Source organism: Alligator mississippiensis, chromosome 8 (genome assembly GCF_030867095.1).
Source record: "Alligator mississippiensis isolate rAllMis1 chromosome 8, rAllMis1, whole genome shotgun sequence".
NCBI lineage: Eukaryota > Metazoa > Chordata > Crocodylia > Alligatoridae > Alligator > Alligator mississippiensis.
In genome coordinates this window covers 59,270,073-59,297,714 of record NC_081831.1, presented here as the reverse complement: position 1 = coordinate 59,297,714, position 27,642 = coordinate 59,270,073, and the positions used below count along the sequence as shown (strand labels likewise).

Sequence of the window (27,642 nt, the reverse complement as noted above, 5' to 3'; positions counted from 1 at the left end):
AAATGGAGTCAGTGAGAGTGAAGAGAATGAGGAGGAGTTGATGGGGCTGAATTTTGATGGGAATCATGAATGTTTCATTGGAACTCAGGTCTTAGTATAAAGCACTCTGATTTCAAGCGCACATTTAGTGAGAAATATTGTATGCTGTCTCTAGCATGTACTTGATGACACCACTGCAAGGGAGGGAATTAACCAAAAAGTGTACCTTGGGCTGAACTGACGTAATCATTCTGTTCACTTTCTTAGATCTAAACAAAGGTTTCTGTGGCAGAGGCAGACACTGCATTGTACTTCCTCTTCTAAATACACCAGTTACAGCGAGCGAGATTCCTGTTATACAAGGTAAGATTATTTTAAGATCTCTCAATGCATTAAAGCGAGAATTAAGAAAGCTTTTTCCTCTGCAAATGTTGCTTTCCTTGCACTTTTTCACCCTGGATACACCCTTGTTAAAAGTGAAAGTTATGGAGATAGGGTTTTATAGAAAACTGTGCACACATGGTGAAAAAGTAGCAGTATGAGTAGATCTGCTTGCCCGCCAAAATGCTTGCAGGAGCTAAAGGAGCTAGTTGTAATAAGCTATTGGTTTAAAAATGGATGGCATTTATACTCTGGCAGTTAAAATTATGTTGTTTGCTATCAAGCATAGTTACAAGATGTTCTATTGTCCTTGTCCACTAATTTCTGAGATAAAAGAATTTGCATATTCTTTTAACTTCTCTATGAAGAGACACAGAAATTAAAGCAAATTCTATTTCCTCTAGGAAACATTTTTATTAAAATAGTACGAATCTTTGTTTCAGCTCTTGTTCTTACATAATCTGTGACACTTTATAAGTATTTTGTGAGATTAGAATAGTTTTATTCTAAAGATAAACTGGTTTGGGCTCAATGTTACTCTCAAGAACTGAGTCAGTTTGCACTGCTATTAGAACAGCAATGATTAATTTGGCTTAACTATATCTGGATTCTCTAATAGATGTACTTAAATCATAGGTTTATAAAGATTCCTTACTTAAGAGATCCTTAACATAACACACTTACTCCAATTGGTGGAGAGGCAATTAGAATGAATTGAACTGATTAGTCCGATCCTTTGTATAGCGGCTAAACAAATTACTTGTGCAAAGTAAATAGTACTCTAGTACCTATAGGTGCTATAATACAAACAAGTAGTACCATACTAAAATACTAATTGGTACTAAAGGTACTACAGACAAACTTACCAGTGCAATGGGGCTCCAAACTTTGTTAAACAAAGCAAAAAGGAATACCCCTACTGGTGAATCATTTGGTACGTTAAGTCAGTCTTGCCAGAAGTTTGCAGGGGAGAAATCATTGGCATGAGATGCAGTATGCTATAAGTACATGAGGTATTTTCTTTTTAAAAAGAGATACCCTCTATTGTCAAGATGTGCTGCAATGGAAAACACCCAAGACATGAATCCTATCTGAGCATTATGGGCCAAATTCATTCCTTATGCAACTCCACTTCAGTAGAATCCTGCCAACGATGAATATGGTCCCTTCAAAGCCAACATGGTACTGTGATTATTGGAAAGGGTATGTACATTTGTGCGTGTATTGAAGGGTGTGATACAAATGGTTTTCACCAGATGCTCATACTGATAGACAACAGAACACAGGAAGGGAAATATGAATCAGATTAGCATTGTCAGATGCATCCACATTACAGTTTGGACAAGTAGTGACCAACAACTACCCGAAAAGGTGGTTTTTCCACTTTTGACTGTGAAGGTTTTAATTTGAATTGTGATTGCAGCCGTCTGCAAGATGCATGAATCAAGATGGATGCTAGAGAAAAGAGTTTGTAACATAATATGGTTATTTATGTAAGGGCATCATTTGATGGACACAGTAGAAGGGTATGGAGCAAGAAATGACATTCCTACACTTCTTGGTTTCAGAAAGATGGATATTTGTTTCCTTATAATGACATAGTGATAATACTTGCCCAATATACCTATAAGTAATAGTGTGAACAATGAGAGGCTACTTTCTTCCTTACTATCCCAGCCTTGCAAATGCAAACTGCACTTACAATGTAAATTGATTAGTTTACATGAGACAAATATATATCAATATATAAATATATATTATTAATTTTATTGAAACTACATGTTCCAAAGAAAGACAAGGTTCTTTGGGTGAATTTGATATCTTTTATTAGACCAACTTAAATAGTTGGAAAACAATTATTGAGCCCTTAGACCAACACGGCTACAACCTACAACCCTGTTCCAAAGAAAGTGTTTCAGTGGGAATGTGTTTTAGAAGCAGCTTTCAGTGTCCATCTGTGGCACCCAAACTAGGGTAGTAAGTGTTCAATGTGGATTTAAAAAAAAGGAGGAAGATTGCAACCAGTCGCTTGTGTTCTACAGCATAACAAAGGACACCCCTGCATGCTAATACCTTTGCAATTAGAGGGCTCAATTCCTGCAAAGCATTGTACTGGATCTCTCTCTCTCTCTCTCTCTCTCTCTCTCTCTCTCTCTCTCGCTCTGTGTGTGTGTGTGTGTGTGTGTGTGTGTGTGTGTATGTGTCATGCATACACACATGTAGGAGTGAAAGTTTAGAAGGCGGTTTAATCATATTTGATATGCATTATGTTTTTAATAAACATATTGACAAGCATCCTGAATGGTGTGTAGGAGTGTTATAGATACAAATTATTATTTTATAATGATTTTGCATTCTTAGTTCATCCTACTAAGTCCTTCTTTCATCATATACTGTCTGATCCAGAATCCATTAATATCAGTGTAGAGCTTCCTATTGACCTCAGTTAGACTGTGGGCTAGGTCCAAGCTAACTGCCAGTCTAACACAGCCAATATGCCAATTCATGTTTTCAGCTTTTATTTTTGCTCAGCTACAAGTCTGTAGGATGTATTTGAAACCATGTGGTAGTAATTGCAAAGACTCTGAACAGCTACTTGCCCTTGTTTAATTTCAGTTAATCCTTAATATATTAATTTCCCATAGGAACTTGAAGGGCATTTCTCTGTGAAATAATTTTGCTATGAATTATGTGACAACAAAACAGGAAGTTTTAAAACTGAGATAATACCAGAAAATATTCAAACAAATAAAACCAATAAAACATAATATCAGAGGACTCAGAGCACATTTATGTATCTGGGTATTTGCCTAGTCCTCATCACTGTTTTCTCTAATGAGGTTAGAAACTTATGCCTGAGGGAGAAGGCAAAAGAAACAAAATCTTATCTGACACTGACACCTTGTGGCCAACAAAAAAGCCTAAAAAAACCAAACAGGTAAAACTGGGCAAAAACTCTTACTGTTGTGTAACTAACAATAGTGCCAGGCCTACCTTATTATGATGCCCCTGCTTTTTCTGCTGTGAAAATATGGATTTTATACAGCCAGCAAACTGCACAGAGAAACTCTACATGGCCTAGATTTTAATTCACATCCAGAATGCATAGTAAAAGGCATACGTGATTCTGTAGTGGCAGAAAATGCAGGTGAAACAGGACCAAGAATATTTTATCTTAGACACTTGTTCAATACAAAAACTTTCTCAATGACCTGCACTTAAAACTGCCAAAGGACACAAGAGAGGGTCCACTGAAAATAACTACACATGATACCGAGCTAGAAGGAGCTGCAAGAGACCAGAATTCAAAATAATCTTAATAAATTGGAGAAAGGGTCTGCATAAACAGGTTGCTTTATCCTGCTGCTTTATATATGGAAATTAGTTGTATTATTAGTTCCTCAGGGTAGTTTTATTCTCCACAAAATGAGCTTCAATCTCCAGCAAGACAAACAGAAACTAATATCCACTGTTTCCAGATGCTGGAAGAGCCTCTTTTGCTTTGGCTTCTTCCCAGCACAGCAGCCTGGCTTCTCACAGCTTGCTGGCTTGCTCCCCTTGATCTTCTGGAAGCTTTTAAAAGAGTCCCGGGTGGGACAGACCTTCATTAGCAGAATGCCCTATGGCTGAACGTCCTTAACTGGACTGGCTGCCCCCTTCGCAGGGGGAGAGACCACACTGTTACAGCCTGAAATCGTCAAAACACAGTTCAAAGGCAAATATTGAATCGAGGTAAAATAACACACACAAATACTATATTTGGGGAATAAATGATTAGACTGAGCCAGTGCAGCAGGAAAGGATGTGGAGGTTAGAATGAATCATAAAACACCAGCCACCACATGATGCTTATGTAAAAGGGGAATCTATTACAGCGTCTTGCCAGTGAGGAGATACTTCCACCCTATTCAGTTTTGGTGAGGCTTTAGCTGAATTTTATGTCCAGTTTTGGCCATGGCCCTTTAAGAAAAGCAAATAAATTAGGGAGTTCAGAAGTAGGAGCAAAAATGTTGAGGTTTAAAAAGCCACATGAGCAAAGAGAAAAAACTAAAGGAATTGAATTTTCTTAGTGTGGAAAAAAGTAAGACCCAGAGGGGACAACCAGAACAATTTTCCAACCCATAAAAGATTGCTACAAATCCTGGTGACCATTGGCAGAGAGGGGCACATAAATGTGGGTAGGACAAGAAGAAATTGACTTACATTTGCAACTAATATATAATTTGGGTATTACAAAATAGCACTATAAGGGTAATTAAGGAGTGACATAGCTTATTAAGAGAAGCTGTGGAATCTCTTTCACTGCAAATGTTAAAGAAGAAGTTAGACAAATGTTTGTTGAAGATTGTTTAAGACAAAGGTGTTAAACTGGAGCCAGGGCACACGGCTAGTCCAGTGCAGGCACCTCATGCAGTCCTTACCCTGCATGCAGCATACACTGGTTCCTATCTGGGGCTTGTGCACAGAGTTGGCATGGGGTGTGCAGTGCATGAGTTGCCCAGACTGGACTGGCTCTGTGTGCTGGCTCTGGTTCTTAAGGCCAGTTTGTGGGCTATATCTTTTGATGTTCCTGATTTAAATACACTAGATTCTGCCTCAATACGGGGGGATCTCTTGAGGTCTCTTCCTTCCATTGCTATGATTTTATGAGAAAACTGTACAAGATAGGCCAGCAGAGCAGCAGAAACACTACAAATGTTAAGTAGCAGAGTCTAGAGCTATGGACACATGCCACATGAAAAGGCACCTTACTGTGCTGAAAATAGAAAGCACTATGTGGGTGTGCACATGTGCACAGCTTGCTGCAAAGAATACAAGAAATTCATCTCAAAGGCATGCTCTGACTCTTCTGCCAGGGGGTTGCTCCTTTGTTCTCCCAACCCTGCTGACAGGCAACCTGTCTGCTGCCACCACTGTTGCTGGAGGCAGTAGCAGCAGCAGCCAGTGATGCAGCTTCTCTGGGCACCAACTTGAGGTGGGAAGCAGTCGGGACAAAAAAATGCTGCCACTGAAGCTGCACAATTGCACCAGTGGCTCAGTGGCAGCTGGAAGTTGCCACTACCCCCAAGTATCACAGCTACCCCAGGCACCTGACTGCATTGTGATGGCTCTTGTAGTGCTAGTCACATGGCATGTGTCCATATGGGTTGTCAGTGCTGCATGGCATTGATTTGCAGTTGCTACTGGTTAAGAAAAGGAGAAAAAGAAAAACAAAGTTAAAAAATATGCTTTTATTAAGCAACAGGAGGAATAGAGATGGATAACTAACATGCACTGCCATGACTGAATGCATCACCCCCTTCTCTGGTAGATGTCACTGCAAGGAACCATGACAGAGAGGGAAGAAAACAGTATTCTTCCAAACAACCTTCTTCTGATGTTCAGGACCATATGGATCTTCATGGGTTTCAGGGGAAAGGGCCTGTAGAGAGTCAGTGCTTTCTTTGTGGCAGTCTTGAACGTCTCCTATGCCTGGCTAGAATGGATCCATCAAAACCATCCATGTTACTGGGGATGCTCTGGAATGAAGCCAGGGAGAAAACATAGAAAAGCAGCTGGCCAGTAGACCTGTGTGAGTAGGCAGCTATTTGATCCGGCTTCAGATGCCAGGGATCTGATCCAGAGCTCTGGATCAGTTTCCTGCTTTGATCCGGCCAAAGTGGCTCCGAAGCTTCAGAGCCGCCTCAGAGACCCGGCCATAGGGTATAACAGGGAATCAATTAAATATCTACAACTTTGTTGTTTTTTGTCTGATTTTGGATGAAACTTGCAGAGATGATAGCCTCTGCTAAGAGCATGAAGCTTGCCAAGTTTCAAGAAGATTGGTGCAGGGGTTTGGGGGAAACTGCACCTCAAATTCTTGAAAGCAAAACTCATGTCACATATGTGTTACACCACAGGGGGGTGAAAACTGCAGAGGCGGTAGCCCCTGGTGAGGCCACAATGCCTGCCAGGTTTCAAAAAGATCAGTGCAGGGGTTTGGGGGGAACTTCACCTCAAGCTGCTGACAGGCAAAACTTGTGACACAGATGACCCTGTGTGTATTAAGGCACAGCAGGCTGAAAACTGCAGGAGTAGTGGCCTCTGCTCAGGCCACAAAGCTTGCCAAGTTTCAAGGAGATAAATGCAGGGGTTTGGGGGGAACTGCACCTTAAGCTGCAGACAGGCAAAACTCATGACATGGGTGACACTGTATGTGTTAAAGCGCAGCAGGGTGAAAGCTGCAGGGGTGGTGGCCCCTGCTGAGGCCACGAAGCCTGCCAGCTGTCAAGGTGCAGGGCTTCTGGGGTCTTGGGCCCTGCACCTCTAGCTGCTGACAGGCAAAACTCATGACATGGTTGCTTGTGCAACTGACTGTGTCCGTCTTGGGGCAGTTGATTGTCTGTATTGATTATTTCCTCTCCTTAGTCTGTGGTTTTGTAGGTGTTAAATGATGCTAAGTAACTGGCTACATTAGGTAGCAACATTGTATTGAGCTGGTCCCTGAGTGAATCATGATTGATTGGTAACAGGTAACACAGCAGCTTAGCAGCCAGACCTGCAGAAGTCCTGTTCCCTGCCTCCCTGCCCCAACTGCCCCAAAACAGACACAGTTGCACAAGCACCCGTGTCATGAGTTTTGTCTGTCAGCAGCCAGAGGTGCAAGGCCCCAGAATCTAGAAGCCCTACACCTATCTCCTTGACAGCTGGCAGGCTTTGTGGCCACAGCAGTCTATCATCCCTGCAGATTTCACTCTGCTGCACCACAGTGTCACCCATGTCACGAGTGTTGCTTGTCCGCAGCTTGAGGTGCAGTTTCCCCCAAACCCCTGCACTTATCTCCTTGACACTTGGCAGGCTTTGTGGCCTCAGCAGCAGCCACCATCCCTGCAGTTTTCAGCCCTCTGTGCCTTAACACACACAGGTTCATTTGTGTCATGAGTTTTGCCTGTCAGCAGCTTGAGGTGCAGTTCTCCCCAAACCCCTGCACTGATCTTCTTGAAACTTGGCAGGCTTTGTGGCCTCAGCAGGGGCTACCATCCCTGCAGTTTTCACCCCCCTGTGGTGTAACACATAGATGTGACATGAGTTTTGCTTTCAAGAATTTGTGGTGCAGTTCCCCCAGAACCCCTGCACCAATCTTGTTGAAACATGGCAGGCTTCATGCTCTGAGTAGAGGCTACCGTCCCTGCAAATTTCATCCAAATCAGGCAAAAAACAACAAAGTTATAGATATTTCATTGATTCCCCATTATACCCTATGGCCATATCTCCAAAGCGGCTCCGAACCGCTTCAGAAAGCCTAACAAAGCCAGCGCTTCAATGTGGACATGCTGATTCAGACGCCAAAGCGTCTGAAGCTTCTCTGGATCCAAAGCACAGTCCAAAGCCTTGCACCGCCCTACTGGCCAGATGGATCTCTTATAACATTTCTTTTCCACTGGGTGATAGCTAAAAGGAAAGGAAACATTAAACCAATTTTCATCTGTCCATTAAATTGGATGTTAGTGAATCAGAATGGTGGTGAAATGTTAGATAATAGGAATTTTTCTTTGCCTGGGTAGCCAGCAGTTCCATTCCCACCGACACTCACAGGTTATGGTAGTCTTGTTACTGCTTCAGAAACATGCAGCTGTCACACTCCCTGAAGGATGGTGCAGTGATTGAGGTACTACCTTGGGACATGGGAGAGACATTCATCCTCTATGTGACCCTTGGCAAGTTGCTTTTCTCCCTGCGCCTCAATTCCTCACCTGTAAAATGGTGATTATTGCACCCTGTATCAGAGGGGGTTGCAAAGTATAAATAAATTAATAGCTAGAGGGTGGCCAGACACTACAGTAATGGGGATCAGATTGACAGAGGCTTATGCTTCCTTACTTCAGAAACTTCCAAAGATATTTCTTTCTCTAATCCATTTTAAGTCAAAGACTGGGAGCACAGATATGACACCACCATTAATGTTGTCATAAGGTTCTTTGCTCTTGAGATTTCATAAGTGACAAGATACTTTTAGTATTGCGCTACTGCATTAAATAGCAAGGAGATTTAGCAGTGGACATTCTCAGTCTGTACTAGCTACTAAATGCACTACTATGAGAATTACAAACATTAACACTGAAAAAAAAATTACACTGTCTTTATAGCATTTTTTTTATTCTTTACAGAAATTCTCCATCCATCCCATCCTGTCCCAAATGATCGTACCGACACATTCAAAATGGCAAGCAATGGATCTGGCTGTGCTGAACCCAATATAACATTTAAACATCACTTGTATGCAGTCACTTACACCATAGTATTCATACCAGGTCTTCTGGCAAACAGTACTGCCTTATGGGTTTTGTGTCGCTTCATCAGCAAGAAAAATAAAGCCGTCATTTTTATGATTAATTTGGCTGTAGCTGATCTTGCTCATGTTCTCTCATTACCACTGCGCATTTATTATTATATAAACAATGTGTGGCCTTTTGGACATAGACTCTGCCTGCTATGTTTCTACCTGAAGTATCTCAACATGTATGCAAGCATTTGTTTCCTTACCTGCATAAGCATCCAAAGATACTTTTTTCTCTACAATCCATTCAAAGCCAAAGACTGGAAGCGCAGGTATGATGCAGCCATTAGTGTTGCCATATGGATGTTTGTTGGGGCTGCCTGTTCACCATTTCCAATCATGAGATACCAAGGCATAACCAACAGTGCAAATGCCTGCTTTGCGGATCTTGCTGTTAAGAAGATCAGCAGTAAAGTAGTGCCAGTGGTGATGACAATAGTAGCCGAACTACTTGGATTTGTGGGTCCTTTAATTGTCATTGTGTACTGCACCTGGAAAACAAAAGAATCACTTCAAACATTTCAAATGCCTTTGCAGAGTAGTGAGAAACGGAAGGCTTTACGGATGATTTCCACATGTGCCATTGTGTTCTTCATATGTTTCACCCCATATCACATAAATTTTTTCTTTTACATGATGGTGAAAGAGGACATTATTACAGACTGCTCCATCCGCATAAGTACACTTTACACTCAACCTTTCTGCTTAAGCCTTGCAAGCCTGGACTGTTGTTTGGATCCAATCCTGTACTTCTTCACAACTTCAGAGTTTCAGGATCAGATATCAAGGCATAGCAGCATAGTCATCAGGAGTCGTCTTATGAGCAAGGAAAGTGGCTCATCAATAAAGGAATAAAAATACAGCTTTTTAAAAGCCCTGTTCCATATAAAATCTTGGATTGTTCTCTAACTCCTCAATCAAATAAGCAGCTTAGAAACTCCTGCAGCTTTAATTGATGGTGTTTTTCAACAGTGAAAAATCTTTCAATTTATATAAAGCAAACTTGTCAATTAAACTCATGGTAAAAATGTTATGGGTGCTGGAAGCTGGAAAACCCATAGCTGGAGTGCACTGGTCTGATTCCACACATGACCCACTTGAACTACACATAACACAGAAGGGTGCAGTGTTGCAGGGGAAAGGCCTGAACGAGTTAACAGCCCTTTCCCTATTTTCTAGCTATTTCTTTCCTATTTTGTCTCTGGTGATCAAGCCAAAGACACTCAACCATATATTTAAATATTGAGATGCAGGTTGCCTTCCTCTCCATGAGCCATCTTTCAGAGTACAAGTACAGAACAGGAAATAGAAAATGGCAAATAAACAGCCCTGCACACAAGGACACAAAAATGGAGCTTCCTCAAGGGCTGAATCTTAATTTAGTATGGCACCCACAGTTCTACAAGTACAGGATAGCCTTATATGCACTATCATGCACCCACTGGACCAACTCAGATCCTGCTAAAGTCTGAACATTAATTTGACTGAATTTATACACAGATTTATCCTCTTCATGAGCATGTTGTTTTTCAAACTTAGTTTGAAGAACCATCATTATGTACCAGCAGCAGCAGCTGTCACATCTACAGTATCTAAGCTTCATTTATATGTGTGAAAACAAACAATTTATGGACACTTGCAAACTGTAATTTAAGTACTTGAATTTATTTTGTTACTCTGTGGTCCACCCAAAATTATCTTCACATTTATCAGTGAGAGACATAAGTGATGGGCAAGCACTAGTATGCAATTAAAGAATAACCATGCTGGTTGTCATCTCCAATGGCAAGTGATTTTATTTTAAGGACAATAGGCTAATATAGCTTACTTCTTTTTTTAATTTTTTAAAAATGGTTTATAGATATGTAGCTATTTTAAAGGAATATTGGTGTTCTATGAGCACAAGGAACATATTTTTTTATTTAAAGGCTAACTTTTACAGCAGTGGTTCTCAACATTTTTAGTCTCAAGACATCTCATTAGACTCAAGTCACTCCTTAGAAAACATCACCTTTTAGCAATCTCTGGGTTTATCTTGTGAACTACATGTAGATGGTTACACTTACACCTAACAGTGATAATATTGCCTGGCACCCTTAAAAGGATCTCAAGGCACCACTGGGTGCCATGACACCCTAGTTGAGAATCGCTGTTCTATAGCTTTATCATCAGGAAAACAGAGGATAAACAACCAATCCAAAGACCACTGAAATCAAATGAAAGACTACTGACTTAATTAGGCACTCCATTGTGTCAAAGACTGACATACATGCTTAACTTTGTGTGCCAATGGGACTATTTGCAGTGCATACATGTAAGCACACATGCAATCAGTCTTTGTAGGATTAGAGCTTATGTATATATTCAAACACATGGAATGCTATTTTTATTAGTCTTTTATCAAGTGTTTCTCCTAGGCTAACTATCGTGCAATTTAATAGTATAAAGATTCAGCTTATAGAGGCAGGTATTGCTCTTAGGATGCTTATAACCCTCAATCACCATTCATCCTACTGGGAACGGTCTACTTCTATTTCCCTTTCAAGCTACCATTTTGCCTTAGGTGTATCCATGTCAAGGCACTGATTTGACAACTGTTTGTTCTACATTTTTGTTTATAAGAATCACGCTTTAAAAATAAAAATGATTTGTGCATATGTAATTTGAGTTCCATTCATGTGTTTCGATATCTTCCAGGACAAGGCTGTGCACTATTTGGTTTTGCTGATGAGTTTCATTGGCTATTAAAGGGAAATCACCCTTTAAGTTAAGTTAAGCAAGTTAAGGCATGTGCTCCAGTTAAATCAAACTTACATCTTTAAAATAGGACTGAGGTCAGTCAATTCTTAGAGTGAAGGCTTTTAATTTCTACTAATGGATCCACTAAGGTGGAAGAAGCTTTACCACTACAGTAGAGTCTTATGATTTGCATATCTTGTTTCCTTCCTCCTCCTTCCCACACTACGCAAATAGACATAATTTGCTAATACATGGGTGTGGGAGGAGTGGGGGGGAGGGGAAGTAACCACCAGAAATAACTTATTTCCTTATCATAAACGGGCAACTGCATTAGAAGTTGCTTCATGCATTGTGTCAGGTCTTGAAGACTCACTGGTGGATAAATAAAAAAAAATTACATCAACTGCTGTTCAGCTGCATCTTAAGTCCCATTTCCCTTACAAGTAACCATGTACATGAATAAGAAAATCCCACATGTAACAAATCAGTTCTTTTTTTCTCAGACATGCCATTGAATCAGTGTACCTGTATCAGTAATTCAGCAGTTTAATGAGAGAAGACATACAATATATGCCTAGAAATATAGGTATATATATATATATATATACCTAGAAAAGCAAAATGTGCTTCTTAAGATAAAACAGCAAAAACCATATGTAATTATTTGCTAAGTTACAGAAATATTTCATAAACTGAAACATTATGATAAATTGTCTATTATGAATGGAAATCTCTTCCCATTCAGTGCTCAGTTATTTGATTAGCTGACCCTTGGCTTACTTTTTATTTTGTTCTGTTGCAGCTTTTGCAGTAAAACAAAACAAGCTAAAAGCTCATGTGCAAAAATTGGGTGAAATTTAGCTGAATATACAGAATTTTTTTTGTCCTATGGGCAAATATGCAAGTAACTGAAATATTTAACTAAACAATATGCAACATAGAATCTATTGTATAAAGGCGCTTTATACTAGAATAATTTATTACCCTTCTGGTATGGAAATACCTATAGGGCAGTGGCTCTCTACCTTTTTCGACTCAAGGCAGCTTTTATTCAGCTCAAGGTATCCCTTGTTAGAGTCAAGGCACCCCATGGAAAAAGCTAGCTCTTATTTTTCTCTTGTTTCTTCACTATTGAAAAATAATAGAGCTATTCTTTTGTTGCAAAGAACTCAGAAACATCACAAGTCAGGAGGTGTTTAACATTATGGATTCCTGTTTTAAATCTCTGGGATCTTGTGAGTCATGTTTGCACACTTAACAGTGCTACAGAATCACTGGTATAGTGGCATAAGGATCTGTAACCTCACTCACACTGGCAGTTGCGGTTAACATTTTAACTATGCCATTGTAGTCAATGCAGTACATATTTGTCTGTACAGAAGGCCCTGGAAATGAAAGCCTCCATACTGAGTATGACAGTCATTCTCAAAATCACAGTCCGTCTGACTCTAGAAACAGCTTCTTCTCATTTTTAAAAAGTGTCACAGCAAAGTGGAGACTGCTAAAACCTAAGCATTAACTGAAAGTTTCCATGTGGTATCTGAAGGAAGAGTATCTGCTTTTATTAAAATTCTTTCCCAAGCAAAGTACTCTGATATTTAGATATCTAGGTAATGGCAAATAAAATTCATGCTTTTTCTTTTGCCCCCTGGGCTAAAAGGGTTTTTGTAAGTGCCACAGAAACAACTTCAGGTCTTCTGACATTTTTTCACAATGCTCTGATAACATCCATTAAGGTTGCCAACCCTCCTGGACTGGCTGGGAGTCTACTGGAATTGGCACTGATCTCCCGGTGACTATTGAAAGCAATACGGGAGATTGATATTGTGAACAGGTTGAACAGTACAATTAATGACTAGAGGTTCACCAATATGTTGGCCCCATATTGGATTGGCACCAATAAAAGGAAAATTGACAGCAACAGCAATCAGGTTTTTTTGGCTGATGTGGCTGATAATGTCTCTGATAAATGCCCCATGCATGTGCACACAGCACAGCATGCAGGTAGCCAGGAGTGCAGCCTGGCAGTGTGGAGAGCAGTTGGGTCTGGATGGTTAGTCTGTTGTGAGGGAAGGGGCATGTAGGGGGAAGATCAAGGCCCCAGTAGTGAGGGAGGGAGTTGGGTTGGAGCTGGGGATGGGGCAGAGGCAGTGGCAAGGGTAGGTGCTGCACAGCTGGGGCAGGGTGTGGGACAGAGCTGCAAGTGGCTCGTCCAGGGGATGCAGGGAAGGGGTGGTGGCTCCTGCAAGCTGCATGCACCCTGGGAGGGCATGGGGAGTGTGTGCCCCTGGATCTGCATGCAGGGCAAAGGTGGACTGCTGCTGTGGGCTGGGGCCAGGCTCTTCCTGGAGGGGGAGGTTGGGCCGGGGCTGCACTCGGGGCAAGCAGCAGCGGTGCTGGGGGGAGGGGGTGGCTACGGTGAATTTGGGGGTGGCTGCAGCCCCCCTTCCCAGTGCCACCAAGACCCACCCCAAACACAGCCTAGCCTAGCCCCCAACCAAGAGCTCAGTGCTGTCCTTGCCCCAGCCTGCAGTGGCAGCCCATGTGCAGATCCAGGTGCACATGCCCCACATATCCTCCCAGGGTGTGTATAAAAGTTATATCCCAGTGGTGGTGGAGCATGGGGCAGATGAGCCACTCATGTGTCTGTCCCACGCTCCACCCCGGCTGTGCAGTGTCTGCCCCTGCCCCAGCCTCCCTCCTTCCCTCACTGTGGGGGCCTTGATCTGCTTCGCCACACCTATTCCCTTTCCCTGCCCCTTTCCTCACAACAGACTTACCAGCCGGACACTGCGCTCCAAGCTGCCCAGCTGCGTGGGTACCGGGTGATATGGCTTGTTAAAAATCGTCCATTGGTATCATCCCAAAAAATCTCTATCGGTGCACCCCATTAATGACATTACGTCATGTTGGTAGAAAAAAAATCTCCCAGAATAGCTTCAGTCAGAGTTGGAAACCCTAGCATCCATCCCCAAAACAGTTTGGACCTATCTTTGTTTCTTTTCCACCTTCTCTCTATGGGTGTGCAAGAGAAAAGTGAGGACACTCAGGTTCATTCACATGGCTTGTCCACACTGGCAAAATGATGCATTTACCCTGTCCTCTATAAGAATGGTCCTACACTCCTATGACAAGTGACAACTCGGTAGAAATTGCAAGGACTAAACTCCTATTTTACTGTCACAATATTCCCCATCACACCAACCTCCATTCACTGCCACTTCTATCCTGGTCTCTCCAACTCCATCATGTATTGCATAAAGGACTTGAGGAAGACTATATTTTGATTATAGCAGACTAAGAAAGAAGTCCCTTTTGAAGATTACAAGCCACATATATAGCATGAGTTTCATATGCTTTCCATGCAGGAACCTACCTAGACCATTTACTTTCTCTTCAGAGTAGGAGTCAAAAGGGACCATTAGACCAGTAGATCAACCTCCTGCATATCCCAGCCCATTAAGCTTCCTATTCAAAGCCCAAAGTTAATCTAAAATATGCCAGACCAGAGATTACTGTCATAGGAGGAGAACAGGAAAGAGCAAGGTGCATGGTCTTCATTTTAAGAGAGATGCAGAATTTTGACTGCATATGTAGTTAAAGGATGAAGGGTCATGAATGGAAGCATTAGCTACAAGATCCATAATGACAGAACTTGTCAGATGCATCTGCTGGTTTACTTGCCACTTGTACTCCTTCCTTCCCCCAGTAAGTTTTCTTCAGTTACAGTAATTTATACTGGCATCCAATGCCTTTAAACTGGTATCCTATGGGCAAAAGGCCAAGTGCATATTATCAACATCCCTCTAAACAAAGAGGTTTCAACAATATCTGACAGGTTATTTTATTACTACTGCTACTATTATCAATCAGCTGATTGTCAAACCAACCCCAAACAGCCCCAGGACTGGACCCTGCTGTGGGCTGGGAGCAGCTCTGGTCCAGCACAGAAATATCCCCTACCCAATCTGTAGGATTGGACACAGGGGGCGTGTTCAGATAAGTGCACATATGCATCTTTCAGTGTCTCAAAACCCTTTGAGATGCTGCAAGAGGCACATGCAGGAATGAGAAAACATTCCCTGCACTGCAAATTTGTAGTGCACGGGCAAAATTAGACCCCTGGATATTCAGGGGTCAAAAAAACCCAGAGTGGAAAAAAGCGGGGCAGAGCACAGTCCAGAGGTGCTCTGGTAGTAGCCAGAGTGTCTCTATGGCTAGCCTTTGCCCTGGTGCTGAAGCACACCGCCTGTCCATGCTGGCCCTGCTCACTCCCCCAGTCTCCCTGATCCCTGCCCTGCCCAGCCCCACCCCCCACCTGCCCCCCCCAGCCCCCCCCAATCTCTGACCTACCTGGTCCCATCCCCTGCCTGTTCCCCAAGCCCCCATCCCTGCTCCGCCCAGCCCCACCCCCCATTTATCCCCCTGAGCCCCCCCAATTCCTGCACCGCCTGGCCCTATCCCCTGCCTACCCTCCAAGCCCCCCGGATCACTGCCCTGCCTGACCCCATCCCCCGCCTGCCCCTTAAACCCATTACTGCCCCAGTTGGCCCCATCTCCCGCCTTCCCCCTGAGCCCCCCCATCACTGCCCCAACCTGGTGCCACCCCCTGCTTGCTCCTTAAGCCCCCCGGATCACTGCCCCACTTGGCCCCATCCCCTGCCTACCCCCGGCGCCCCCCCATCACTGCTGTGCCTGGCCCCATCCCCCCTTAGCCCCCCAATCGCTACCCTCCCACCCCAGCATCCTGGCAAGAAACCCCCCCCAAAACCCACCCCTGCACTCACTGGCACTAGCAGCTGCCATTGGAGTTGCTGAGGCCCCCCCACCACAGCACGGGTGGGTGACAGCCCTAGTGTCCCCAGCCCGGGCCCTGCTGCCCCTGCACTGTCCTGTGCTGCATGAGGGCGGGGGGGTCTTCCAGAAGACCCCAGAGCCTCCACGGCCCCTGCTACTGTGGTGAGTAGAGGCTTTTTTTTCTTTTCTTTTCTTTTTTTTAAGTGCTGGGGCCAGGGGTTAGGTGGGGGGTGGGGCAGCCATGGGGGGTGGGAGCTGCAGGAGCCAGTGGGGGATGGAGCTAGGCGGAGCAGCGATCTGGGGGCAGCTGGGGGAGCAAGTGGGGGTGGGGTATGTGGGCCCTGTGTGGGGGGGGGAGCCTCTGTGGGGGCCATTTGGCCTCTGTTGGGGGGCAGCAAAACATATAGGCATTTAGAATTCATTTTATTATGATGATAGAGACACTGCTAGGTTTCCAAACTGCTTTAACACTGTAGATATATCAATAAAACATTGCCCAATGGATTGATGTCTCTCTCACTCTCTCGCTCTCTATTTCTATATAGTGGTCTTTTAATTGTGGTGGAAAATGGATTCTGGGGTATTTTACTGAGTGACTTTGGATTTTTTTTATCAGGGATTTTTCACTTTTCAAATAGGGAACACCAGAATTCCTGCTAGGGAGGCCAGTGACAAGACCAGGGGCAAAGTGTGCGGGGTGCACATGGGTGCACGTATATCCCCTGAGAATGGTGGTGCACCCCCTACAAAAAGGCACCTCCGATACTCTTGGTGGTGCCTGCAGGCAGTCGCTGCTCACCACCCTGCTGCAGATACTGCTGGCGGTGTCTGTGGGCAGTCTGCAGTCCTTGCTGTCCATAGCCAATGTTGCCAGCAGCAGCTGCAAGTGGTTGCTGATCCCTGGTCGGCATTCACCCCACCTCCTGTTGCTGACGGTGCCAGCAGCATCTGCGGGAGCTCCCCTGCTTACCACTGCCATGCTCCTGCTGCCACCGCCATGTTCCTGCCATCACTGTGAACCCCGAGCCACCGGGGGCATGTGTTGTTCATGCCTTGGACCCAGCTGGAGGTGGCTAGATAGTTCAAAGCAGGCCACCACACCCGGAACACCTTCTGGGCAATAGCTGCCCAGATTGCCAGGCAGGGGGCACACATGGCAGTAGTACTGCACAAAGTCCAGCTGGCAGCTGGCCCAGAGGAACAGATGCCTCTACTAGCTGTGCAGTTCCCATCCGGGTTCGGCAGGTGCACAGCAGGTCACAGCCAGGCAGCAGCCCCCACTGCCATACTGCTGCAGTGGGTAAAGGGTGCAGGGAACTCTCAGGGCTGCTGTAGCAGTCCAGCTGGCACAAAGGTTGGTGATCTCAGGTACCAGTTGGCTGGGCCCCAGAAGCTCCTGTGAGCAAGTAGCCCTGAGCTACTTTCCAGAGCAGCTTTTTGTACTGCTGGGGCCAGGACAGGGCAGCTTTTTATACTGCTGGGGACAGCACAGGTGCTGGCCCCGGGCTCTAGCTCCCCCTGGCTGAAGATCCGGGAGGAGCCAGGCATGGTTATTTTGCCCCAAGTGGCACAATTTGCTTCACACCAAAGTGCATGTCCGGGCACATGTGCTGAGGCAAAAAACCCCGGCTCAAATTTGTACCGCTTATATTTGAGCTGCTGCAAGTGCAAATGCTTACATGTGCGGACATGTTCAGGGTGGCTTTGAAGTGGCACAACTGGGATCAGATCAATTTTATGACCCACCCCAAGCATCACGCCTCATGGCACAAGACACAATAATTGGGATGGGGCATAAAATTCCTCCAGTCCCAACTGTGCCATTCTTTTAGCATTTGCCAGGGGCCTTAGGCACCATTACTTGTCAGGAGCTGGCAGTCCTGAGACTTCTGCCCCAAAATGTGGACAGGAGTTAAGCCCCAAAAGGTAAAAGAACAATGTTCAATTACTCATTTTAAAATCAACCTAAACATCAGCAATATCACCTCTGAAAACAGGACTTGTATGCTGTGGATGAAGCTTACACCGGTGTAAAGAGCATATACATGGCTTAAGCACTACTTATGTCTGATTTGGATAGTGTAAGTGGCATACAAGTAGATTTCATAGATTTCATAGACATTTGGGCTGGAAGGGACCCCTGAGGATCATCGAGTCCAGCCCCCTGCCCCATGGGCAGGAAGTCAGCAGGGATCATAGGATCCCAGCAAGATAAGCATCCAAGTGTGTCTTGAAGGCATTCAAAGTGGGTGCTTGAACCGGCAGTCTATTCCAAACCTTGGGGGCTCGAACAGTAAAGAAGTTCTTCCTTATGTTCAGCCTGAATTGGTCATGGAGGAGTTTGTGACTGTTCAATCTTGTCATCCCTTAGGGCACTCTGGTGAACAGACGTTCCCCCAGATCCTGATGAGCACCCCTGATAAACTTACAGATGGCCACCAGATCACCCTTGAGCCTGCACTTTTCCAGGCTGAAGAGTCCCATGGCTCTCAGCTTCTCATCATAAGGTCTGTTTTCTTGACCTCTGATCATGTGCATGGCTCTCCTCTGCACTCTCTCAAGCTTCTCCACATCCTTTTTGAATTGTGGAGCCCAAAACTGGATGCAGTACTCCAGCTGCAGCCTCACTAAGACCAAGTACAACAGGAGAATGAGGTCCTGGGATTTGCTTGAAAAGCATCTATGGATGCAAGCCAGTGTTTTGCTTGCTTTACTAGCTGCAGCATCACACTGAAGGCTCATGTTCATCTTGTGATCAATCGTGACCCCCAAGTCTCTTTTGTCTGTAGTGCTAACCAGCGTAGTACTGGGCCTATAAGCATGCTGCAGGTTTTTCCTCACAAGGTGGAGAACCTTTCATTTTTCGGTGTTGAACACCATCAGGTTCTCGTCCACCCATTTCATGAGCCTGTCAAGATCTGCCTGGATCACCCTCCTGTCGTCAGGTGTGGATGCTTTACCCCAGTGTTTGGTATCATTAGCAAAATTGGCCAGTCCGCTTTTGACACCAATGTCCACGTCATTGATGAAGATGTTAAACAGTATAGGCCCTAGGACAGTGCCTTGAGGGACCCCACTGTGACCGCGCACCAAGACGATTGGCTTCCGTCAACCACCAGCCTCTGGGTCCTATTGTGGAGCCAATTCCCCAGCCAGCAAATCATGGTGAGATCGAGGCTGCAGTTAGCCAGCTTTGCCAAGAGGTGATCATGGGATACCAGATCGAAGGCTTTTTTGAAGTCAAGATATATGACATCAATCTCTCCCCTGTTGTCCAGGTGATAGGTCACCTGGTGGTAAAAGGAAATGAGATTGGCCAAGCAAGACCTACCTGCAACAAACCCATGCTGGGTATCCCTCAGGATATTGCCGTCAGCTAGTCTATTAAGAATGGCCTCTTTAATAATCTTTTCTAAGACCTTGCCCAGGCTAGAGGTCAGGCTGATGGGCCTATAGTTTGCCAGATCCACTTTCCTCCCCTTCTTGAAGAAAGGCACCACATTGGCCTTCTTCTAATCTTCGGGCACTTCACCAGAGCTCCAGGAGTTCTCAAAGATCTGTGCCACAGGCTGGGCTATGATGCTTGCCAGCTCCTTGAGTACCCTGGGGTGTAGATTGTCAGGGCCGGCTGACTTGAAGGTATCCAGCCTGTCAAGGTGTTCCTTCACGAGGTCAGCTTCGATGGAGGGCAAGGAATCTCCCTCACCCTGGCCTCCATGACCCACAGTGGGCGGGAGCATCCCATGGGACTGGTGAAAAACTAATGCAAATATCCATTTAGCAAGTTTGCTTTTTCATGGGCATTGGGTGTCAGTTGTCCCATCTGGTTTAGCAGGGGTCCAATGTTGCCCTTGCTTTTTCTCCGGCTCCCCAAATATCTAAAAAAGGACTTTTTATTGTCCTTGATATTTGTAGGTAGCTGGAGTTCCGTCGCAGCCTTGGCTTTCCTGGTTTGCTCTCTGCAGGTCCGGACCAGAGCAGAGTATTCCTCCTTGGTGGTGGTTCCAGTCCTCCATCCTTTGTAGGTCTTCCTTTTAAGACACAAGATGTCTGCCATTTTCCTGGACAGCCAGGGGGGCTGTTGTGCCCTTTTGCTGCCTTTCCTCCGAGACGGGATGGGCTTTGCTTGCGCATCTAGGATTGCTCCCTTGAGGAGCAACCACTTGTCCTGAACTCCCCTCCCCTTTGGGTTGTTACCCTTTAGGGCCCAACTGACAAGCCTCCTTAGCTTTTCAAAGTCGCTTTTCTGAACTCAAGGGCTTCTGTATTACTGACTAGCTTGCCATCTTTACGGCAGATGGTGAAGGTGATCAGCTCGTGGTCACTGTCACCCAGCTTCCTTTTGATTGTTAGGTCACTGATTAGATCATCCCCAGTTGCCAGTACGAGGTCGAGCAGCGCCTCATCTCTCGTTGGCCCATAGACTTCCTGTGTCAGATAGTAGAGCTTAGGCATTGTGCCAAGCTACTGCCTGTAGGTGAATTCCACTCTCAGAGCAAAGCCTCTTTCCTCTGAAAGGCAGAAGTGTGTTTGTGTTTTTCATACATCCTTCAGGTGCATCCTGTGTGATATTTTAAAATGGTCTGTGTTTAGAGAGATGTTGATTATATGAACTTGGCATTTTGCTTGCAAGATACCAGTTTAAAAGCATTAGTTTAAAGGTGCTGATTAGTTTTATCAGTCTTTTAAACTTTCTTGTAGCTTCTGTTTTAAATAACATAATAACAAGTATACTTTGTTAAATAGGTACACATGTGGTACTCCATTCCAGTAAGAATAATTAAGCAAAAATACAAACTTTTTATCGGGCCCATTAAAAAGCGAGACTTTAATGTATACTAATGAGTTTTAAGAATATTGATTAAAATCTCAAAGTAGGCTTGTCAGCCCAGCAACCTTTCATGGTAAGTGCTACCACCACTACCTAGTGACCTTTGTGACCCAGAATGTGTGAAACCCTGTCATGCAGGGGATGTGGAGAGGTATGGAAGGAGAAGTGGGGTAGTAGAGTGGGTAGAGTATTCTTGCAGCTCTAAACACATGAGTTCAAGTCTCTTTCTGCACACACACCAAAGCCTGTCTCCCTAGTTTGCCTGGCATCAGTGGTTCCCTGGTCATTCAGGCTAGGGAGTTAAAGGCAGCCAATCTGATTTTAATCACAGCACTGCCTTGTTTGTCCTTTTTTACAACAATTGGCATGCTTTAACTGCACTAGCCCAACAGTCTACCTGGGCTTGGCACAAGATTTTGATCTTTGGAAGAGGGAAAATGACAAGGTCTTAAAACTGTGTCAGGGAGATGGTGTTCACACCCTTTCTGCATTTTCTTTTTGTGAGCATGTTGGTAAATGAAGAGGCCAGATCTTTGCTGAAGCAGCTACTGTGAAATAACTACTAGAGAAGCTGGCCAGGAAGAAATTTTGAATTTAACAACCTTCTCAAGCAAATCTCAGGATGTCATCCTCCCTCTGTACTTGGCCTTGGTGAGGCCGCAGCTGGAGTACTGCATCCAATTCTGGGCTCCCCAGTTTAGAAAGGATGTGGAAAAGCTTGAAAGAATCCAGAGAAGAGCCATGTGCATGATCAGAGGTCAAGAGAACAGGCCTTATGATGAGAGGCTGAGAGCCCTGGGACTCTTCAGTCTGGAAAAGCGCAGGCTCAGGGGTGACTTAGTGGCTGCCTATAAGTATATAAAGGGTGTACATCATGACCTGGGGGACTGTCAGTTCACCAGAGCACCCCAAGGGATGACAAGGTCAAACAGTCACAAACCCCTCCAAAAAAGTTTTAGGCTGGTGTAAGGAAAAACTTCTTTACTGTCTGAGCCCCCAAGGCCTGGAATAGACTGCCTCCAAAAGTGGTGCAAGCACCTACTCTGGACTCTTTTAAGAAAGATTTGGCCACCTATCTTGCTGAGATCCTAGCTGACTCCTAGGGGGCTGGACTCAATGATCTTCTGAGGTCCCTTCCAGCCCTAATGTCTATGAAATCTATGAAACCTAACTGCCCTCTTGCCAACAAGGGGGGTTTCATGTCTCCAACTAATGAAAAAACCGATGGCTTTGCAAACAGACCTAATTAAAGTGATTCTTAAGCAAGCAGTAATCCAGGAGCTTGTGGATCTATCTAGGAGTTTTAAGGTATGAGCCACATAAAATGCTTCCCAATGTAGAATGTGCCTACCTGATTAGCCTTCATTAGACAAGTGCATCTCCTTCAGGTTTTTATAATAATTACTGCCCATGTGCTCTCCCTTCCCCAAAGAGGTTTGGATCAGTGGATCCATTCAGTTTCAAGTCTACTGGCTACCTCCTTCTTTCACCCGAAAACAGACCAGCTCCTTATGTCTCTTCTGTACTGCTACATAATATTTTGGGGGTGAACGAGGGAGGTACAGGTAGCTGCTAAACCCAGAGGTGAATTCTCTGCAGCACCCCTCTCTGCAGGGAGGAATCATGGAACTTCCCTCAAATGCAATGTGGTGGGGAAGGATCAGGTTATACCTCATCTGTCAGTAGATTCAAACTACACATGACTTATGACTATGTCTTTACCTCTTGCTGGGAGCAAGAGGAGGAAGATGAGGAAGAAGAGAAACCAGGCACCAAGCACTAGATCCTGCCCTGGGAAGGCGAGCCAGGACTGCCTGGTGTTTGGCTTGCTGAGTGTTTGTTTGGTGGGATGTATGTGTTTTGGGCATGTGGTCGGAAAAGCTGGGAGTGTTGGTAGGTGAGGGATTGCTGCTGGTGCCTGACAAAAGCCCAAATGAGGGGTTCAAGCCAGTCCAGGCCCAGCAGGGTATAAAAGGAGACACCCTGAGAGAACAGGGCCAGCAAACAGGACAGTTTGAAGGTCAGTTTGCTGTCCCCCTCTTTGAAGGGGAACTTTAAACCTGTTGAGAGGAAAGAGGGAAAAAGGAACCTTTCAGGGCCAAGGAGCAGTAAACAGGCCATCTTACAGGGGGAGTTTGCTAGGGAAGGTCTGATGGCAAGAGGGGCAGAAAGAGAGAGGTGGCAGATTAAGAGACCTAGGGAAATGACTGGAGGACATCACAATGCCAGCATCACTGCCACTGCCTTTGATTGCACCTGTGAGGTGTTAAGGCTCCCACAAAGGTCCAGGTTTGGTGCTGTGCAGACTGCAGCTTGCAGGTTTCTTTCAGTGACAGCCAGGTTGGGGAGTGCCTGCAATGTGAATGGTGCCTCTTGGTGGTGTGCCTCAGGGAGCAGGAAAGAGAGCTACAGGAGGAGGTGATGAGGCTAAAGCATTCCCCGCCATGAGGACTTCATTTATTCCATGCTGAAGGAGACCTCTAGGACTGTGGAGTAAGAACTGCTGAAGGCACTGCTAAGTGAGGGAGAAGACATGGACTCCCAGGAAAGTGGAAGCTGGAAGCTTGTGAGCTCTGGCAGCCTGAGGAAATCTTCATTTCCAGCTGCAGCAGTCTGCCTGGAGAACAGATTTGGAACACTAGCAAAAGCAGAGGAGAAGCTCATTCCGTTGGTGGAGGAGAAGAGGCCTCCCCTAGGTTGGAAGGATCAAGACCACTGCCACCAAAAAGAAGTGATGAGTGCTGGTGGTTGGAGATGCCCTTCTGTGGGAGACAGAGGCATCCATCTGCCAGCCTAACCTGTTGTTTTGGGGGGCCTGCAGCTTGTCTGGAGGGATTATCACAGAGGGATTACCGAGACTCACCCAGCCCTCTGACTACTACGCTATGCTATTCATCCATGTGGGCACCAATAACATTCCCAGGGGAGACCCATAGCAGTGACTACAGGGTTCTGCATGCTCAGGTAGTATTCTCCTCTATCCTTCTCCTCAAGGGGAAGGGCCTTGGCAGGAGTGGGCACATCCTGCAGATCAATGCACGGCTGAACAGATGGTATCACCAGCAGGCCTTTGGCTTCCAAGAAGGAAGAGATAGGATCCACCCAACAGCAAGTGGGAAGAGCTTCTTGGTAGACAGACTTGCTTACCTAGTAAGGAGGGCTTTAAATGAAGCTTGCAAAAGTTTGGAGACCAAAGTTCTGAGGTAAGTGGGGAATTGGTTGCCCTGGAGGAATCAGAAGCAGGAGGTGGCAACAGGGGAGGTGTTCTCATTCTTCCTGAGAAAGCAGAACAATTGGCTAGTGACCCAGGTACCTGTACATGAATCTATGGGGTCTGGGAAACAAGCAGGAAGAACTGGAAGTCCTAGCACCGTCACTCAACTGTGACGTGACTGGAATAACAGAGACTTGGTGGGAGCTTGCATGACTGGAGCATTGCCATGGGTGGGTATAAACTGTTCAGGAAGGACAAGCAGGGGAGAGGAGGAGGAGTTGCTCTTTATGTAAAAGATCTCTATGATTGCTTAGACCTCCAGGATGAAACTGGAGATAGGCCTGTCAAAAGTATCTGGGTTAAGGTTAGAGCAATAATGGTGATATTGTGGTAGTGGTCTGCTACAGACAACTAGACCAGGAGGAAATCGTGGATAAGACTTTCTTCAAACAGCTAGTGGAAGTTCCCTGATAATAGGCCTTGGTTCTCATTGGGGACTTCAATCACCCTGACATCTGTTGGAAGAGCAATACAGCAGTGCACAGGAAATCCGGGAAGTTTTTGGAGAGTACGGGGGACAACTTCCTGATGCAAGTGTTGAAGTGGTCAACTAGGGGCCATGTTTTCTTGACCTGCTGCTCACAAACAGGGAAGAATTAGTGGAGAATGTAGTAGTGGATGGCAATTTGGGCAGCATCAACCATGAGATGATTGAGTTGAGGATCTTGAGGAAAGGAAGAAAGGAGTGCTGCAGAGTAAGGACTTTGGACTTCAGAAAAGCAGATTTCAATTCACTCAGGGAACTCAATTCACTCAGTGATGAGCAGGATCCCTTGGGAGGCCAGTCTGAAGGGGACAGGAGTCCAGGAGAGCTGCCTGTATTTTAAAGAAGCCTTACTGAGGGTGCAGGAACATCTCATCCCAATGTGCAGGAAGACTAGCAAGTATGGCAGAAGACCAGCTTGGCTTAGCAAGGAACTCTTCAGTATGCTAAAACAAAAAGGAAGTATATAAGAACTGGAAACTTGGACAAACTATTAGAGTGTTGCTTGGACATGCATGGATGAAGTCAAGAAGGCCAAAGTGCAATTGAACTTGCAGCTAGCAAGGGACATGAAGGGTGACAAGAAGGGTTAGCAACAAGAGGAGGATCAGGGAATGTGTGGGTCCTTTACTAAATGGGGGAGCAACTTAGTAACAGAGGATGCAGAAAAGTCTAAAGTAGTCAAAGATGGGCCATCATCTTTGAAAACTCATGGTGATCAGGAGAGGTCCCGGATTATTGGTAAAGGGAAAATATAGTGCCCATATTTAAGAAAGGGAAGAAGGAAGATCCAGGGAGCTACAGACCAGTCTGCCTCACCTCAGTCCCTGGAAAAATCATAGAGCACATCCTCAAGGAATCCATTTCTAAGCACTTGGAGGAGAAAAAGGTGATTAGGAACAGTCAGCATGGATTCACCAAGGGCAAGTCATGCCTGACCAGCTTGATTGCATTCTGTTAGGAGATAACTGGCTCTGTGGATACGAGGCAACCAGTGGATGTGCTATACCTTGATTTTAGCAAGGCTTTTGATATGGTCTCCCACAGCATTCTCGGAGGCAAGCTAAGGAAGTATGGGCTGGATGAATGGACTGTAAAGGTAGATAGAAAACTGGCTGAAACACTGAGCTTAGAGAGTAGCAATCAATGGCTTGATGTCTAGTTGGTAGCTGGTATCAAGTGGAGTGCCCCAGGGGTTGGTCCTGAGGCTGGTTTTGTTCAATGTCTTCATCAACAGCCTGGAAGATGGCATAGAGTGCACCCTCAGCAAGTTTGCAGATGACACCAAGCTGAGGGGAGTAGAAGATATGCTGGAGGGTAGGGCTAGGATTCAGAGAGACCTAGACAAATGGGAGGATTGGGCCCAAAAAAATCTCATGAGGTTCAACAAGGACAAGTGCAAAGTCTTGCACTTAGGACAGAATAATCCCACTCACCAGTACAGGCTGGGGGCTGACTGTCTGGGCAGCAGCTGTACAGAAAGGGACCTGGGAGTTACAGTGGACAATAAGCTGAATATGAGGCAGAAGTGTGTCCTTGTTGCCAAGAGGGCTAATGACATACCGGGTTGCATTGATAGGTTTGTTGCCAGGTCAAGGGAAATGATTATTCCCCTCTATTCAGCACTGGTGAGGCCACATCTGGAGTGTTGTGTTCGGTTTTGGGTCCCCCACTACAGAAAGGATGTGGACAAATTGGAGAGAGTCCAGTGGAGGGCAACGAAAATGATGAGGGGGCTGGTGGACATGACTTCTGAGGAAAGATTGAGGGAACTGGGCTTAGAGAAGGAACTTGGGGACTGAGAGAAGACTGAGGGGAGATTTAACAGCAGCCTTCAACCACCTGAAGGGGGGGCTCGAAAGAGGATGGAGCTAGACTGTTCTCAGTGGCAGATGACAGAACAAGGAACAACAGACTCAAGTTGCAGCACAGGAAGTTTAGGCTAGATATTAGGAAGAATTTTCTCACTAGGAGGGTAGTAAAACATTGCAGCAGGTTACCCATAAAAATGGTAGAAGCTCCATTCTTGGATTTTTTCAGAACCTGGCAAGACATCATCCTTGGCTAGGATGATCTAGTTGAGAATGGTCCTGCTTTGAGCAGCAGGTTGGACTATGTGGCCTCCTGAGGTCCTTTCCAACCCTAATGTTCTATGATTCTATGATTCTAAATAAACCCAGTTTCCTCAGCCTCTCCTCAGAAGTCATGTGCCCCAGACCCCTAAATATTTTCATTGCCCTCCACTGGACTCTCTCCAATATGCCAACAACTTTTCTGAAAGTGGGGGGCCCAAAACTGGACCCAGTACTGCAAATGTGGCCTTACAAATACTTAATAAAGGGGAATAACACGTCCCTTGGTCTACTGGCAACACTCCTACTACTGCTGCCCAGTATGCCATTAGTCTTCTTCACAACAAGGGCACTCTGTTGGCTTACATTGATCTTATTGTCCGCTGTAATTCCCAGGTCTTTTTCTGCAGAGCTGCTGCTTAGCCAGTTGTTCCCCAGCCTGTACCAGTGCATGGGATTGTTCTGTCTTAAGTGCAGGCCTTTGCACTTGTCCTTATTGAACCTCATGAGATTGCTTTTTTACAGTCCATTTATGCAACCTTTACTTCCTTAGCTTGCTTGCAAGAGTGTTGTGGGAGACCATATCAAAAGCCTTGCTAAAATCAAAGTATATTACGTCCAGTGGTATCCCGACATCCACAGAGCCAGTCAATCTCATCATAGAAGGCATTCAGATTGGCCAGGCAGACATAACTTGTCCTTGGTGAATCCATGCTGACTGTTCCTAAGCACTTTTCTCCTCCAAGTTATTAGAAATGGATTCCTTGA

The 27,642-nt window shown here is 45.2% G+C and overlaps 1 protein-coding gene across 1 annotated transcript; it reads left to right on the top strand.

Annotated features, from left to right (window-relative positions):
* The first annotated feature begins 231 nt into the window (after positions 1-231).
* On the top strand, positions 232-11,339 carry P2RY10 (P2Y receptor family member 10). The gene is made up of 2 exons (XM_019487904.2): positions 232-342; positions 8,508-11,339. The coding sequence occupies exon 2, from the start codon at positions 8,561-8,563 to the stop codon at positions 9,530-9,532; it is 972 nt and encodes a 323-aa protein (XP_019343449.1). The 5' UTR covers positions 232-342; positions 8,508-8,560; the 3' UTR covers positions 9,533-11,339.
* The last annotated feature ends 16,303 nt before the right edge of the window (positions 11,340-27,642 follow it).